At 40.9% G+C, this 18,732-nt stretch overlaps 1 protein-coding gene across 22 annotated transcripts in view; it reads left to right on the top strand.

Moving 5' to 3' along the window:
- The window catches only part of nrxn1a (neurexin 1a), a 253,804-nt gene that overhangs the window by 126,756 nt on the left and 108,316 nt on the right, over nucleotides 1–18,732 (top strand). For 14 of the 22 annotated variants that reach the window (XM_035405890.1, XM_035405915.1, XM_035405899.1 and 11 more), the window contains 2 exons: nucleotides 3,037–3,240; nucleotides 6,956–6,982. In XM_035405890.1, the coding sequence (XP_035261781.1) occupies nucleotides 3,037–3,240; nucleotides 6,956–6,982 (231 nt within the window). The remainder of the gene's footprint in view (nucleotides 1–3,036; nucleotides 3,241–6,955; nucleotides 6,983–18,732) is intronic. The other 8 variants (XM_035405914.1, XM_035405901.1, XM_035405905.1 and 5 more) reach the window with 1 other exon arrangement.

The raw sequence follows: 18,732 nt of genomic DNA, 5'->3' as shown, positions 1-18,732 counted from the left end.
AGTCGAGGCAGAAAGATGTGTGTCTTCCTATGGAAACATTTTCAACAAGCATCGTGAATCAATGACAGAAGAGACTGTTAAACAACTGCCCATCATAAAATACAATCACAGTTTTCATTTGAACTCTGTCAGCTACGTGATGTTCACCACTTTTATTTAATTTATCATTTTACCTCAACTGCAAACTATTTTCTTATTACCAATTTGATTTATTTTTAATATAACTTTTTTGTGCAAGTTAATATAACTGTAATATAACTCATTTTTAATGTGAGCATTTTCTACTGCTTCTACCAAGCATTTTCTTTTGCTAACAACACTTAAAAATACTGTAGCAGGCCCATGGTAGAAGGCCAAAGTAATCAGAGTCAATTTAACATGTGTGTATTTCTTGTAAACATCACCATTAATCATTGTCTGTGCTTAACTAGTGCCAATTACTTTATCAACTTAATGATTGAGGTGGTGCAAATGGGATAATTGTTTGAGAAGTGGCTTGACAAAGAGGCTATTGTGCCCCCAGCTGGTGGACGACTGAATTACTATGTGAGAAAACAAACTGGTGGCTCTAGGTATGGGGAATTGATATTGGATTGTGGGTGAGAGTCTTGCTGCAGGGGTTTTGTTGGGGTTGAGATACTGTGCATCTTGTTCCCCAGTGCTCATGTCTGCCGCATTCTGTCACACCCTCTCCCCATGGGTCATGTGACTTACAGAGCCTACAGGACTGTCGTCGTCTGTCCGCAGTATCACGTTACATTACATCTGACCCCTCGCTTTAAACGGTTAGCACGTGACATTTTGTGCTCTGCCAACATAATATTGAGATGGGAAGAATTTGAAACTCTTAATCGCGTCTATTATTTTTTCCCCTTTGTCGTCAGATCTCTAAGACCATACGACGATTTTGCGATAGTCACGAGATGTTTTGGCTACATCGGTGGGGTACTGCATTTGATCAGGGTTTCCGAGGCATTGTGCGAAGCGCCTGCACTGTGAGTTAAACTGTAATCACAGCCGAGCTAATGATCGCAGGGCTGGGTTTGACTTGGTGGCTCAGTGGGCGCGCAGTTCTGTACACAGCTGCACGCCTGTCCCCCGGCATCAAAGCCGCGCCAAGCACCATCAAAGGGAGCCAGGGTCCGTCTGGCAGACGCGTCTCCGACCTCTCTCTCCCGCCAATTAACGGGCACAGGTGTGAGAAAAGATCTGATGAGCTCTTTAAAATGGATCTCGCATACTGCGGATCATAAGCTCTTACACTCTGCAGGAGAGAGCTGTCAAATGTGGGTACAGGAAGTACAGCTTTTCTTATTTATCTTGTAACATACATTGCTGCTTGAGACTTCCAGACTGTTCTATCCTCATCTCTCTCTCTCTCTCTCACACACACTCTCTTTCTCTCTCTCTTTCTGTATATATACTCTACATATACTATATTGTGCATTGCACCTTGAGCCAACTCATGCTTTTGAATCACACTGCACTGTACTTCACATTCTCTGATATCCAACCCCTCCCCCATTCCAAATATTTCTCTCTAAGCTGCTCTGTCTTCTCAAAGATGCCTCTGTTGTGCAAGTTTGTTTTTAAATCCTCTTACTTGGTCTCTAATTTTTGTTGATGGTCGGAGGTGGCGACTGGGACACAAAGCTTTTCACAAGGCGGTTGCAGGTTTGAATCCTGAACGCAGTATTGCCGTTCAGACCTTGAGTGGTGGCGGGGTGGGGTAATGTGCCTTAGTTACGTTCAGCTCTGCAAATGGGCAGCATGTGGAGTGCAAGCTGTGCTACGCACCCGGATAAGATGAAGGAACAGGCTGTTACCTGTGATTCAAGTGTCTGCGCCTCAACACTCGCCAAGATATGTCACTCTTGCGACTGTTTGGCACCTAGACTTGCGTGGTACAGGCTCTGCGTGAGATCTGCAGAGAAGGTTCTCGACTCCTCGGCAAAGCAGGAAAATGCCTCTGTCCCTCACATCAGCACATTCACAGCAGAACTCTCTCTCTCTCTCTCTCTCTCCTTCTCTCTCACTCACTGTCAAATTCTATTTCAAATTTAAATCTGCTTTATTTGCATGACAGAAGATAGCAGATAACATTGCCTGCACCCCAACCCTCCAAACAGGAACACACTGACCCCATCTTGAAAAATGGTGTTTTTAATTAAGAAAATATAACACCCCTGTTTTAAAATTAATGAGAAGGACAGATTATATAAATGGAAATACACACTCAAATCATTGTTTAGCCCATATCCAAAGTATAGGGTCGCCACCTCTATTTCTACAGCCTGTTCACCCAGAAGAATTTTTATTGTATCTGGTTTGTGTAGATCTTGAAATGAGAGAATTTTGGTGAAAATTAGCCTTTGATGAAGAGGTACTTGGGGTCGGTAATGAAAAAGTGAGTCTCTGTCTCCCCCTCGGCTAGCTTGCAGTGTCCACAGAGCCTGCTTTGTATAGCTAGTCAGGTCATTAACAATAATTACTGAATTCTTAAAGTATTATGCTTGGTGTTGAAATTAAAAAAAATTTTTATTAATTAATTTTTTGCATCTATAGTGGTGATCATCTGATTGTATTGTATGCACTATGCTGTGTATGGGATGAATATCACCAAAAGAAATCTAGATTACCAACATGAAAATGCATAAATAATTAACTTTAACTGTCGCTGGAACACATAACACCGCTGAGTGCCCAGTAATTGCAGTTTTTCATTGTCTGCTTATTATTATTATTATTATTATGTTACTTTTTAATAGTTTATCAATGATATAGTGTTATATATATATATATATATATATATATATATCAATTTATATTGAATTAAAAAAATCAATAATAGGCTTAGATTAATTACTACTATTGTCACAGTTTGTTACAATGAACAGTGAAAAAGTCAAAGTCAGTCTTTTACTTTAATAGTTTCCTTTGAGAACACGATGCAATGTACGTATGCCAATGAACATGCGCATGTGAATCTTAAACTTAAACTCTTATCCCGCCCCATCTCTCTCTCTCCTCACACAGATGCCACCATCCTGAGCTTTGACGGCAGCAAGTTCATGAAGATCCAGTTGCCGGTGGCGATGCACACGGAGGCCGAGGACGTGTCCCTCAGGTTCCGCTCCCAGCGGGCGTACGGGATCCTGATGGCCACCACGTCCCGCGACTCGGCCGACACCCTGCGGCTGGAGCTGGACGCCGGGCGCGTCCGGCTCACTGTCAATCTAGGTAACCCCCGCCTGGACACGCCCACCAGCTGCAGCCACACCCACTCCTGCAGCGCGTCTGAATTATTCACCGTACACGACATGTCCGGTTATGCACAACAGACCATGTTATATACAAAAGCCTAATTACACACAACAGGCTACAGTTACAACTACAGAGAAGGCGGTTGTCTACATAAAATACTGTTTTCTAATATCATAGACAACCTAGGTAGTCCCTATCCAGATCTGCCACACTCCACAGTACACCTAATACACAACATGCCAAATGATACATTACAGGACTAATTAAATGATACAGGTCTAATTAATTATTCACAAAACTATATGTGATGCTGTGCTTGTAGTGCTGTGGCTACAGCCACATCCACACCCTAATCATACACTGCAACCCAAAGTATGCAAAACATCACAAGTTGCATTCCTCATAAACACTGGTTCTCACCCAATTAATAAACATCGGTAATAGATTTCTTTAAGCATACATTTCTGCACAGTCACACATGATGACACCCATGTACACAGTAAAATGCCCTGTGCCCAGTGTCTAGTGTTCCCCCCCACAGGGACCATATGCACTCTGTAAGACTTGATTAAACACTGGTTGAACACCGAACATTTTACTGTGTATTTAGTGCAATATGGGCATATATTTTTACATACCTGAATATTCATAGTATAAAAGCATATATACCCTTTTAGGATTGCTGTCTCACACACACAAAACACACACACGCACACACATGTGTAATATCTCTATATGTCGACCTTCAATGGCCAGAGCCTGCTGCCCAGCGCTCACTGCCAATAGAGCACGCTGCCGCCCTTATGAACCAAGGGAATGCTTTCTACGTCCTTTCCTGATCCTACGCATACACAAACACACTACCCCCAGACGTACACAAACACACTACCCCCAAACACACACACATGCACAAACACACACACACATACACACACACTACCCCCAAACACACACGCACGCACACACACACACACACATACACAAACACACTACCCCCAAACACACACACACGCACAAACACACACACACACTACACCCAAACACACGCACACACACGCATACACAAACACACTACCCCCAGAAGTACACAAACACACTACCCCCAAATACACACACACACGCATGCATGCACACGCGCACACACACACAAATTCACGCAAGCACACACACACACACACACACACACACATACACAAACACACTACCCCCAAACACACACACACACATACACACACACTACCCCCAAACACACACACACGCACGCACACACACACAAACACACTACCCCCAAACACACACACATGCACAAACACACACACACACACACACACACCCTACACCCAAACACACGCACACACACACATACACAAGCATGCACAAATGCATGCAAGCACACGCACACACGCACACACACACTCATGCACGCATACATGCTTGCAAGCACACATACACACACACACACGCACACACACACCCACACTACGCCTACAAAAACACGTACCCCGGCCGTCAAATGCACATACATACTCATACATACGCAAAATTCATCTTTCTCTCAGCCACAGTCCCTGCATTTCCCAGTTTTCCCTGGTCTAATCAGCCCCTGCTGTCTGAGGCAGTGTGGCACGCTGATTATCCTGTCCTGCTACCAGCCAGGATACACAGCCTGCGGGATGGGCTTAATAAACTCCACAGCCAGATGTAATTATACACTGAGCTTTACCCTTCTGCCCACATAACGGAGCGCTGCTTACACCTCTATTCTGCTCTGTGCATATCTCTTCCACAAGACTTTACTGTATACTGGCGCAAAGACCAATATAAAGGTCAGTTTGAGATGCATTCAATACCACGGTGACAGCCTGTCATCTTCACAAAGGTCTTGTAGAGGATGTTAATGGAGAGAATGCAGTTAAGGGATGTTAAGATTTAGATATCAAAATACATCAGTCAAGCCTAACGAGTGAAGAGATGTGTAATCCAACATGTAAACAGACCAGACCTAGACCTGCACACACAGGATTTGATTACATGTAAAGGCATTTAATCTGGCACAGAATTAGTTGTCAGAGGCCACTGCCCAGTAGAGGCCTGGAGACCAGAGGAACACTATATAAGTGTTAGAAAACTGCCAACTGTCTCTTATTATTAATGTGGCTAACCCCCTCCCCCCCCCCCCCCCCCCCCCAAGATGCTCCTTCGACAGTGTTCATGTTACCTCAAGTAGTGCAGAGCCAGTGGTACCATGGCAACTGCATCCATGACAACCAAGCTGCATCAACAAACTCAGTCACCACAAATAATTGGTCAAAATTGAGCACAAACTTTTGTTTATTTATTTTGGTATTTGAAAGCTAGTAGGCCAAGTCCCACTAAACCACCCAACCACCCACACTCCTCCCTCTCCCTCCTCCCTCCTTCCTAAAGAGAACAGCATTCCCTGTAAGGGCGAGTCTGCGATGGTCTTTGGCTGTTTGCGACCACTTTTCTGCTGCGGTTGACGGCACGAGACCGGCTGCGGTCGCACGGGAAGGAGAGCTGGACATGCGTGGTTACTAGGTTCCTCACAGTTGTCCTCCTGCAGTCCTGCCTAAATCCCATTGGCCTGCTTTGTCATTGTGGCCCTGCCTACTGCTGGCTGAGTCAATCTCACAAAAATCTAATCACCTTTTTAAGAATATCCTTTCATATAATTCCATGTAACAATAAGGTAAAGCATGGCATAATTGGAATACATTAATTGTGACTGAATTGAATTAGCAGCTTGCTGCCAGCTGGAGAATTTCTATTAGTGTTGACCAGTGGGCCCTTGGAGGATTACTGTGAGAGACCAAGACCGCCCTGTGACCGAAGGTGTCCTGGGCCAGTCTGGCCCTGTTCCATACTCCACTGTGAAGGAGAGCCTCCCTAAATCTGTCTCTATATAAACCTACAGAATGACATTGAATTTTTTGGAGCTCTCTTACCTGTGTGTAGGAGGAGGCAGGCCAGTCGGGGACCATGCGCCTTTGAGGGCTCTTCTTATTTAGCCAGACTAATGGGCGGGAACAGAAAACCCCCAGCTGGCTTCCCGTGCGGCCGGGCTTGGCTGTGGCTTTTGTCTGGCGCTCTGGTCCGGCACACACCTGATCCAGACTCCTCCCAGCCCCTCCCTTTATATGGTGGGGTGGGGTCTGCAGATGAGGTCCACCTACTGTGTGTATGGACCAGAGCGTGAGAGTGAGCCATAGCAAAGATGCTCAGATCATCGGCGAGATGGTCATCGTCCGCTCCTGGCTGGGAGGACAGAGTTTCCTCCCCTTGCTGGAGAGTTCCTGTTCAAGGCAGATTCCCTGAATATTCATGAGCAGTAAGGCAGCTTTTTTTATTATTGGAGGCCTCAGTCTGCGCACAGTGTTAATCTGTGTAATGGTCACTTATTCAGTTGAAAGCATACACCCCATTGAAAGCCATACTGCTAATGAATGTTTCATGAGGAAGGAGATTGGTTTAGGATGTCTCTCTTTCCTGGAACTCTTCAGTGGAGACAGGAAGTGCTGCAGGGCATGCCATCTTGCGGGATGGACGGAGCGTCTTTAGCCAGAGTGTCTGTGTGTCTGTCCCCAGAGTAGTGGATTCTGTATTTTGATGGTTGTATGCAGCTGTTACCTTGAAGGATGAATTTACATGTCATCTATTCTTCCCCATCTAGACTGTATCAGGATTAACTGTACATCCAGTAAGTGAACGTTCGCATTCCTTCTCTTTTGCTCTGATTTCTGTCTCTCAACTGCTCTGTGTGTGCGTGAATGGTGCACTGTGTCTCGTTTAGGGCTTATCCATTATAATGGTCAACTCTGTGCCAGAGCGCATGGGTTTGTACATATTAACAGGGTAATTTACACAACAGATGTCAGATCCATTAACCTTCAGTATAAAGTGTCCTGGTTGGGTGAAAGATGGAGGACTGCCTCCAAACCAGGGCATCTGTCCTGGAGAGATAGTGTGAGACATGACTGAGAGAGTGCTGGTGGTAGTGGTGGTGGGGGAGGAGGGAATGATGGGAGGGGAAAAGAGAAGAAGTGAAGAGGTGTTAATGATGGGCAAAAATATCTTGTTCACAGATTATTCTTTACACCTTGTCATTTCTTATAATCAAACACAAACCTCAGCCTTCAACTCAAAGAACCTGAAACACACAATTGTTATTATTAAACCTCAGTCTACAACTTGGACAGCCTGAAATGCGCATTTCTTCTTATTTTACCTCAGAATTCAACTCAGAGAGCCTGAAACAGATACTTCTGGGGGTACTATTTTTTTGGTTTCATCAGAGCCTACAGTCACCATTCCTCACTGTTGGTGAGGTGCCATGGATTCACAAAATGAGGGCCTGTAGTCAGTGATGTGGTTTCTACATCTTGCTGGACAGAAAAGGCAGCTGGAGAAAGATAGATGATCAAATGCAAAGATGGAGGACAGTGCATGAACTAATGAGGCAGCAACACACAGCTGGCCAAGAAACAGCCGAGTGGCCAGTTGTCCAATTACTTTTGGTCCCCCGTGACTGTGTATAAAAAGGACTGCACCGTATACATCACAAACTATGTTTTAAGTGAAGTGTTTGCATTTGCCAAAAGCATCAAAAGGCAGAAAATTAAATTGATCAGCCCTAATGCTAGCGAAAGCCTGCCTTCCATCAAAGTGTATCAGCACAGAGCTTTGACAGCCGCTAAGGCCCTGTCTACTGCACTTCAAACAACATGCATTCACCACTGGGCAAATTTCTGAAGATTCAAACCTCCTCTCAAAGAGCCTAATTCATACTCTTAGAGTAGACGCTCTGTTCGGTGTATTGGCAATCGATTTTGCACTTTTATAAGCATGCTTTCATGTTTTGTTTTGTTTTTAAATAAAAAGACACTTTTTTAAGCATTTCCAGCATGCCCATGTGTCCTCTTTAGCACCACATATCTTATATCAGTCTTCCAGCAGAGTTTGTCCACAAACGGTGTTGGTACATAGCATACAATCTTTAAACTAGTGTGATTAATTCATATATTCTGTATTATAGTGTATGTTATTGCTATGAGAGTATAGCGCATATATTGCTATGATCTGTTAAGGATATGAATCTATTTTTCAGCTCATAACTCCAGATGCTCTGTGCTGATACAGCAGCAGCAGGCTGATGTTAGTGTTCAGGCTGATAAGTTTCATTTCCTGCCTTCTGAGGTTTTTGGCACAAACATTAAACTTTTTTTGTGATTCATTTCCTTAGTTTTTATGCAGGGAGGTTTAATTAATACTTGGTATTATTATGCTTGTAAACTTCACTTAAAAAATGTAATTCAACACATTATCTTAAAACGAGTATTAGATCATACACATAGTACTGTATTAAATCCTTAATCATACTTTCTATAAGACTGGGCTTGTGACCGAAAGGTCATAGGTTCGATTCCTGGGTAGGAAACTGGCGTTGTACCCTTGAGCAACGTACTTAACCTGAATTGCTTCAGTATATATCCAGCTGTAAAATGCTATGTAAAAGTTGTGTAAAAGTTTCTCTGGATAAGAGCATCTGCTAAATGCCTGTAGTGTAATGTAATATAACACTGCACTACACATTGACTATATTGAGTATAGCACCATATTGTGATACATATCCCACCTACACTGTGCTTATAAGAAGGGCCACCAGTTTGTTTCCACCATGTGACCTGCAGGAATTTAAACTTATATTTTAATGGTCATTCACTACTTGAGTGTGCTTAATTAGTGGCAATTATTTTATCAACTTAGATTACTGAGGTGGTACAAATCGGATAATTGTTTTAGAAGTGGTTTGACAAAGAGGCTATTGTGACCTCTAGCTGGGGGAGGATTGAAGTGCCATGCTTATAAGACATAAAAAAACGGCATATATGTAATATATACATTTACATCCAGCTAGCTAATAGGGATGGTGCCGAATACAAACACCATATTCGGTGACACTCCAAATGTCCCTCTGAATGTTTTTTCCTCTCGAATTTGGCCACTATTATGGCAAAATATTATCTGATTTGGATCTTTTCTTCCCATTCGCTCAGGAGTCAGAACCACGTTTCTCAATTGGACATACACACACACCAGCAGAGAGACAGCAAGTGAGAGTTTCTCTTAGCACTAGATAGGCCAGAGTGACACCATCAGGCTTTGGAGTCATTTTCTTCACAAACCCCCCCTGCCAGACAATAGACAACAACAGGTGCTTTTATCCAAGTGCGAACGTGTCGCTGTCTACTCCGGAACGCTATTCAGTACTTGAATGAACGTTGCTTTGATACAAATTCCCCAATAAAGCGGTATCAAAACCTAGTTTGCTCATATAATAACAGGAAATTAATTAACAGCAATTGTGATGAAGTTGATAAAAGCCTTTAGGGTGGGGATGAATAATTGTGGATGCTGTGGTTATAGAAATGATAGGCATAGAACTGTGCAAAGAAAACACCACCAATATATTTTCAGGTTTTCACTGAAACTGAGACTTTGAACAAACTAAATAGAATAGCTACGCAGCAACTGTGTGAAATATAACGCATTTTTGCGCATCTGTCCCAGCAAACCACCAAAGCTGCGCATTGGCGCATAGGCTATGTAAAAGCGCACTCCAAGGAGAAGGAAGGAAGAGATGTGCTGAACGGCCGATGGAATTACTTTTTAAAAATATTGCACTGTTTGTATTTCTTTAACTACTTTTCCATTTTATGTTTTCTCATGCACATTTTAGCGCTTTTTTCAGTGTTACCGTAATATGCCTCAATACAGTTTCCCTTAGTCTAGATAACAAAATCGCTATAATTTAGAAATACAAACATTGAAATTGTGAAACCAGCTGTGTCCTTTATTTCAAGGAAATAGTTTTGAAAAATAAGGTTTCTTAATCTTGATTAAAATGAGGTCATTGCTGGTTCAGAAATTGATGCTGTAATGTTGGATACGTCTGACACAGCCGACCATCAGCGTAGTGGTAGTATGTAATAAAGTTAAACTAGAGTTAAACATTACAGATATAGGTTGTTGGCTAATGACACACCCAGCACTGGCTCATGTGGCTGTAAACTATCTGATCTGCCCTCCAAACAACTTTTCGGTATAACAAGGGATGTAGTGTCTCCTCATCGCGCTGGACTGCTCCCAGCTCATGTGCAGGAGCTTGTTTTTACAAAATATAAATTGGGGAACTTTGAATAAAAACATAATAGCTGAATATGTATTACACCCAAGGAAGCTTTTACATTTTTTCCATTAATTTACCCAAGCTTATGCAAATCAAACATACAGGTAAAGTGGGGCTTGAATAAAGAGGGAAGAAAAGTATTAATAAACAAAATCAACAAAACATTTAGCCTTATATTCTGTAGTTTTTTTATTTATTATTATTGCATACAGTAGTTCATAATGTAGACAAGGAACTATTTTATTAATTTAAAAGCATTATTTCAGTTTATAATTGACTTCAGTGCCCCTCAGGTAGCGGTGGTGGGGTTAATGCAGTTTGTACGTAGCACTTTGATTTCTAAAAATGTTTTGTCTATGTTTAAAACTTGATTCAACTTGTTTGTTTACCCCAGTCTTATAAAAGCCTGTTATGGCTATATAACATAAATGTAATTGTTTGTTAAATACAGTTTTAAAAATCTAATTACCTGTTGTTAAACTGGATTATTATTGATGTTATTGTAAAACCATGACTTTAATGCTTTAATATCTCAACAATAGTGCCAGTGATTATAATGGTAACAATCTGGGATTTTTGGAATTTTATACAGCTTCCGTGTTAATCTCCACCCATTTCCGGTTCACGCCACACCCATCTCCATTTTTTTCCGAATACAAATAGAAATAATGTTGCTGGTTGAACAAACACAGATAAAAATACAAATAGTGGCTCTCCCTCCACCCCTACTAGCTAGCTATCAGTACGCATCTGAAATATTTTAGCCAGCATGTAAGTTAAACACCATGCATTTGGGAGATATAGAATGGCTAAATTAGATCACTAACCATAGCTAAGGTTAGCTACTTTCTATAGAGGTGCAATTCAGTTTAACTTATTGACATGATAAAATACAACTGTTTGTAGGCTAATGCCTAGGGCAGCAATGCTCTTACTCATAAAAATAAATGAAATATATCGGTATTGGCTTGCTAGTTGTTGAACAAAGGCAGACCAATTTGACAGAATTTCAGTACACATGAAAGGGAATTTATTAATTCACCATTAGTGCTAGGCATATTAGATTAATAGCCTGGCTTGCTGAACATGAGAGTTAGCCACAAAGATCCTACTGAAATGATGGCGTTAGTTACTCTGGATTTAGATTGAGTTATGTCTGTGAAAAATAGTTTTTTATGCACATTTTAGAGGGTGTCCACCAAATCATTCTATCAGTCAATCAAACTTTATTTATAAAGCACATTTCCGACAGCGGGTGCAACTCAATGTGCTGTACATAAAAAGACAAAAAAAAAAAAAACAGAGTGATTGAAGTATATAAAAAAACATTTAAGACCTAAGGACAAAACTAAAATCAAGATAAAAATTAGGCACTCTAAAACGGTTTGAAAGTATCAAGCTAATGTAGCAAGTATGTTGTAAATTACAATAATGTCCATCATTTATGCATAAATACCATATTTGAGTTTAACACTTAGAAAAGCATTTAACATAGTAATAGAGTGACATATCTGTACCTAAGTCCGTATTTGGCAAGCCCATGACGATTGCAGTCCACCTGTGAAATGGCATTGAGATTGGTTTTGAATTGACAAAGATACTGAGGTCCAAAATCTCTGTTTGATAATGGAAAGCTGACCAACACAAAATGTAACTGCAAGCAGCAATTGTGGGATGCAAGCAGACCAATAACATAGTTATGTTTAGAAACATGTGCTCTAAAACCTTTTGAAGGTATCAAGCTAATGAAGCAAGTATGTTGTAGATTACAATAATTTCCATCATTTATGCATAAATACCATATTTGAGTTTAACACTTAGAAAAACATTTAACATAGAAACTATCTTTAACTTTTAAAGAGAAAAGTGCACTTACCATCTTAGTCCAAGTTGCATGTGAAGAGGTCCATGACTAGAAGGCAATGTTGTTTTAGTGTTTTTCATTAATGCAAGATTGTAAAATGAACTAAAGTGCATTGTAAAGGTCCACATGGTAAATTTGTTCTTTGTGAGAAGGTGATTATCATTTTTGTATCACTTAATATACACAGTAAAAGTGTACAGTATAACAAGTGTGCAGTGTATCAGAGGTATGGGAACAGACAGGCAAATGATTAAAAAATATAAGATTAAAAAACCAAATAACATCAATTAGAAACCGGATTCAAATAAAAACAAAAACAAACTAGGCATGGTGCATAAGCATGTGTTGCCACTAAATCATTTTGTATCTCAATTTGGACCACTGCTCATTTAAATAGTAAAACATTGTTAAAACCATTTAATATACACTGTATATAAATCAGTGAAAATGGCTGGATTAAGCACACTGAGATAAACTGAAGAAGCTTGCTTGTGAATATAATTCAAAAAGAAAATCCATGCACATAATTATGGGTATGTTTCGAAGAGTAGTCCTAAACAAAGAGTATTTTGTCTCTAGGGAACAACATTCAGGAGTGAAATGCAATAAACATGGCTTGACACAGAATAAACCATAGACACAGAATTGTGCATAGAGAATAGTGAAACCACATGGGCTGACAACAGAATTTTTTCATGTGTTTGAGGCCACCCTATCAAATTGGTTTGAGCTTGAATTTCATTCATGAAGGAACTGTGAATTTACAGACATTTTGCTAGTGTAGTCTGTCTGCATGTGTTTGCACCAAATTTAGTACAGCACAATGATCGGCTTGGCAAGATGGTTTGGAATATCTGAAATATGCTGAGTACCTATTGCCAGTAGATAATAGAGATCATGTGTTTTAATTTTGGTGATGACTGGATGAAATTTGTGGAAGGCGATAGAGAAATTTAGTTTTAGGATAGGGATATAGGAATAGTAGTTTGTCATAGGAGTAGAGTGACGTATATAGATGTTCCTTCGACCAACAACTCATATTATGAAAGATTTTTTGTTCTGAAGCATACAGCTAAAGATTTATAAGCTAATAAAACAAAATTGCTTGTTATAGCAATTTTGTTATTGCGGAGGAGTGTAGCACAGTGGGTAAGGAACTGGACTTGTAACCGAAAGGTCGTAGGTTCGATTCCTGGGTAGGACACTGCCGTTGTACCCTTGAACAAGGTACTTAACCGAAATTGCTTCAGTATATATCCAGCTGTATAAATGGATACAATGTAAAATGCTATGTAAAAAAGTTGTGTAAGTCGCTCTGGATAAGAGCGTCTGCTAAATGCCTGTAATGTAATGTAATATAGCCCTATATATTAGTTAAATTTTGCCAAACATGGTATAGCAAATCAGTGTCTTGTTTTGATGAAAGGTGTGGAGTTTCATGGGCAGTCATGTGTTCAGAAATGTCCCACTATTAAGATTCATTAGCTTTTTACAAGAGAACGATTTGGAATATCAAAACGTTGTTGGATAGTTATTACCATGACACTTCTGAGATTGTGTAAGCCAAATTTGGTGAAGATTGGACCAAATACATGGTAGGAGATATCAAAATTATTTTTTGAAAATTTCATCAGGAGTAAATTGGTGTGGCCTGTATGAATGTATTTGTCTTCACCAAGAGAACAGGAAAAAAAAAACTCTTTTTTTTTGGTCATTTGGTTTGGGACCAATATGTTTTTGTTTTTTTTGTTCTTGGACCCTTGAATATAATGTATGTGTGTGTGTGTGTCTGTCTGTCTGTGGGTGTATGGTTTTGTAAGTATTTTATCAGATTTTCCTGTCACCTTTACTTTGGTAACACTGTGATGTGTTAATAAGAACTGTGAAATTGAAAAAAAAAATAAACAAAGAGAGAGAGAGAGAGAGTGAGATACAGAGAAAGAGAGGGAATCTGGAAGAAACATGTAAGATTTTTATTTCTTTTTTTGCCATGGGGATCCTGTGACATTACTGGCTGGGCCTCAGATTTGAATGTCGTTCCTTTGCTTTGGGTGATTCACCATCACAGGGGAGCAGCTGGGCCCTCTTAACCTCTGACCTTTTCCAAGTGCTCGGACAACCTGCGGTCACTGGTCCGTCCTTACTGGAAGGTACTCTTCAGTCAAACACTGTAGTGTACAAACTAGAAACTATGACCTGTACAATGAATATGTGCTTTTCTGAAAATTGCATTTATGATATATTATTAAGGTTTTAGGAGGAGAAAATACAGAGAAACCCTGACATTTACAGAGGCACATAATAGCAGGATGCTAAGAGCCCTTTGAATCCTGAACTCACACCACGGAGAACCTCAGTCCGCTAAAGTAATCCGCCCACGCTGAACTGATTCAGTCAAGATGGCGATGAACTGAATCAGGCGCTGAAGTGCCTGCAGGTTCCAGAGCTCTCCAAGACCAGGGTTGAGTAGCCCAGCAGGCCTCATGGCTCTCCAGGACTAGGGTTGAGTAGCCCAGCAGGCCTCATGGCTCTCCAGGACTAGGGTTGAGTAGCCCAGCAGGCCTCATGGCTCTCCAGGACTAGGGTTGAGTAGCCGTGCAGGCACTGTGCCCAGCCAGGAAAATAGTTGAGTAGCCCAGCTGTAGTTTCTTTTCTTAACTGAGCAAGTCACCCTTAGGCAAAATTAAATGAGCACTGGATTAATATGCAGAGTCTCAGCCCTGTTCATCATCATGCCATACTGTATTTGTAACAGCTGAATATGAGCAGGAATGAAGGAAGAGACAAACTGACTGTCTGCAGCAGTGGCAGTAGGACAGTGAGTCTGCTATTCCCACTACAACCACTCAGCAGCTGTGACCCCCCACACTAACTGCCCCGGATCATTTAAGATTTAAGAACGGCTCAATGAGCCGTGTTTACAGAAAAAAACACAAATGCGCACGAACACACACACTCACAATCATGCGCATGCTGTGTTCTTTGGAAGGCTTTAGTGAGCTAGCATTGTGAGGATTTAATAACAATAGCACTACCAAGGAACATGCCATCTTCGAGCAGACACGTTAGGAATAACAAGCTGACCATTTGAAACAGCGATCCCAAATCACCAGATTCCTGTGAATTTGAGGACCTCATTTCCTCTAACAACCGCCATTATAAATATGCAAGCCAGGCTACATTTACCGGAGCGATGCTTTGCATAAATATTCACAGCAGCAGACATTCTAGTGTCATTTGTAATGCAGATCACACAGAAGACTGACAAGGAGGGGAACGTGACCTACTGAAACTGCAAGAGGAAAAATGTGTGTACTAGCAGTCCTGTGTGTGTGTGCGTGTGTGTGTGTGTGTGTGTGTAAAGAGGGGTGATAAGGCAAAACATTTTGGCACGATCCACCTGTTTTTTTAAAGCTAATGGCTGTATGAGGGATTGTTTAATGAACGCAGGATTGGCGATTCCTCTTTCATTAAACTGTTCACCGGAGGTGATCTTTTGAAGTTATGCTGTAAAAAAAAAACTGTCATCAACGTCTTAACAGAAAAAAGGTATTTTATGAATGTAATTACTGGCTTATTTTTTCACAGAACATTAAGAGGCATTTCAGCCATGAGATACTGAATTACTTCTCTCATTATTTGACCAGTCCAATGCTCATTTCCCCTGCACTACATTAGAGGTTTACTGAAGAAGGTCATAAAAAATAAACAATGGATCACATATAATATATAGTATAAAATATATAGTGGCTAGTCAACGGCTCATTGCCCCATGGAGCATTAAAAGCAAATCTGTATGAGAAATGTGAAAATAAACTTAAATAGCTTTACATAAGTAATCAAAAAATTTAGCACATTAAGCGCTTGCATTTATCCCGCTGCCATCTTAAATTAAATTTGAGGCCCGGTTTTCTTTTATCTGCAGTATTAAATGGCATAATTGGCTGAAGACAGCTGTTGCCATCTCCTCATTTCAAAATGGCGAAGTGTAAATGACATTATTATAATCAGAATTTTATTGTGAGCATATGTTGGAGAATGGGCCACGGGATGTTCCGGACCGGTTCTGCAGAACCCTGCTGTGCGGTACCGGGAGCGGAGAAGCGCCGGGGTTTTTTCTGCATTTCTGGTCCGCCGCCGCTCCCATGGAGACGAGGATGAGGACTCGGGCGCCATGGGGGATCCATCAGCGTCTGCATGTCTCTGCGCAGTCGGACCCTTACCTGCCTAGCGGGGCATTCTGGGAAAATAATTACAGAGCCGGGCTGCACAAGATGAGAGAGAAGCGTACACCATGTTGTTCGCTGGGGGGGTGGGGCATCTTATAACAAGGCGGCTCCACATACGGCAACACTTAACACACTTTGACAATGGAGCTCTCTATATCTCTTTCCTCTCTCTCTCCCCCTGTTTCTCTCACTTGGTTTCTCTCTCTGTCTCTCTTTTTCCCCCACCCAATATTATTACAACACTAATACTATGAATAGAGAGAGAATAGTATGAATGACATTTCCCTAACAGCAAATGCACTATTATTATTAGCAAATACAGCATAGTATTAAGATAGCAGTAATAGTAAGTACTGTATCCCAACCACCATATATTAAGACTTAATGTTATACTTAAGGAAATACTTTCAAAAGCACATATTATCATGACACTGGTACTATTTAATATGCCCTGAACCCACACATACTACTATAACATCGATGCCGTATTGCATACCCCAACACAGTATGGCTGCTAAAGCTTGTTGCATGCTCACATCGACATCAATATGCTTCTATTGATGCCCCCTGCCAGGCAATACTAAAAATTTAACATTTGTGCATGATTAACTTGGACAATGTAAAACCTTGGAAGTCAAACCTTGGCATTGAAATGTTGTTTGGTCCAAGCAGTAGGGTCACACCTACATTTTAAGCTTCAAAAAATGAATCAATCAAAATCGATTATGAAAGTAACTAAAGCCGCATTTCCATCAAAAGTACCCAGAACTTTTAGTCCCAGGAATTACTTTTCAAGGAACTAAAAGGTTCCTTCAGCCCATTGTTCTCTGCGTTTCCACCGTGGTCTAAAGTCCCGCGATGATTAGGCAAATTAGCCCACTGACGTATGAAAAAGCGACGTTGTCGTCAGTCCATCTGTCCTATGATTTCTTCTGTAACCCCATACTACCACCGAAGTAGCCTACATTATTTTCTAATAACCGGGACAGCCCGGAGGGGTTCATTCCACTTACATACAAAAGGGTTACCAACAATGACTATATATGGTTACTTTTGTATTTATTGATTTTTATCGATTTAATTACCTGAAATTGAAATATTCTTCCGCGGCCGTTTGGGCATATTTTACCGTTGTCAAGCAAAACTGTCGTTGGTAGTTGGACTTGGACCGTTGTTATGCAACAAATAGGATATAACAGGCCAATAGTCAGATTGTAACTGTTTTATATATCCTCTCAAACACTCTCATTATGTTTTTATGCAAACATTCACTTTCATGTCTTGACATCCGAGGCGACAGAATACATTCACATTCCACAAATAACTGGCAACAACAGCAGAAAACATGCACACGTTGTAAACAATTTGCTGTTGAATTGATTACTTTCTCATCGTCAATTCCATATAGGCTAATCGCAAAATGACAAGAATAGAACGAAACCCGGACTTGCGTGAAAATTGGTGGTACAGCCACCGTTTGCTTTCCTTCAAATTTACTGCAAGCCGAGCAGCGAAGTGTGCCCTCCAGATGCGAACCATGCACCATAAATTAGTCCATAGTCTTCCTGGTCTTTTTGTGGAATTGAAGAATGGCAGAGTAAAATTACGGCAGTCTGAAAAAGCAAAAGGGACGATTACTAGAATTAACCTGTTATTTTAACCTGACAAAAAGTGTGGATGTAAATTATGCAGAACTACCGCATACTTCACATAACTGTATCAAGCGTTTTGAGTCAATTACAACGGGCTAACAAAGAAAATCCGGAAGAAAATACTCAGCAACCGAATTAAACCGTTTGAATGTTTTGGTACGTAATATGCTGTCCCAGCACAAATGCTTAACATTTTAGAAAACGAATACTAAAGCACGAAAAAGAACAGAAGAGCACACGTTATAATTTCAAGACGTTGGTTTGCTATAACCAAAAGTAGGCTACTGAGCCGCATAACATAGACGTTTGATTTCAAGTTATTATGAAAATAAATCGGTTTGCGGCTGCAGATTTTTAAAAATGGCGGTTGAAATAAAATACTGCGAGTAGTCCACCAATCAGAAATATTCAGCGCTTGCACCCCACCCCAAAAGTTCCGGTACTTTTGGAAAGTACTACCCCCCGAGCAGGGACTTTTTTGGGGGTAAAATAAAGTCCCCGGAAATTAATTTAGAC

This window comes from Anguilla anguilla, chromosome 2 (assembly GCF_013347855.1).
Source record: "Anguilla anguilla isolate fAngAng1 chromosome 2, fAngAng1.pri, whole genome shotgun sequence".
Taxonomy (NCBI): Eukaryota; Metazoa; Chordata; class Actinopteri; order Anguilliformes; family Anguillidae; genus Anguilla; species Anguilla anguilla.
Note: the sequence above shows the minus strand (reverse complement) of the source record. Positions and strands in the feature narration are given on the sequence as shown.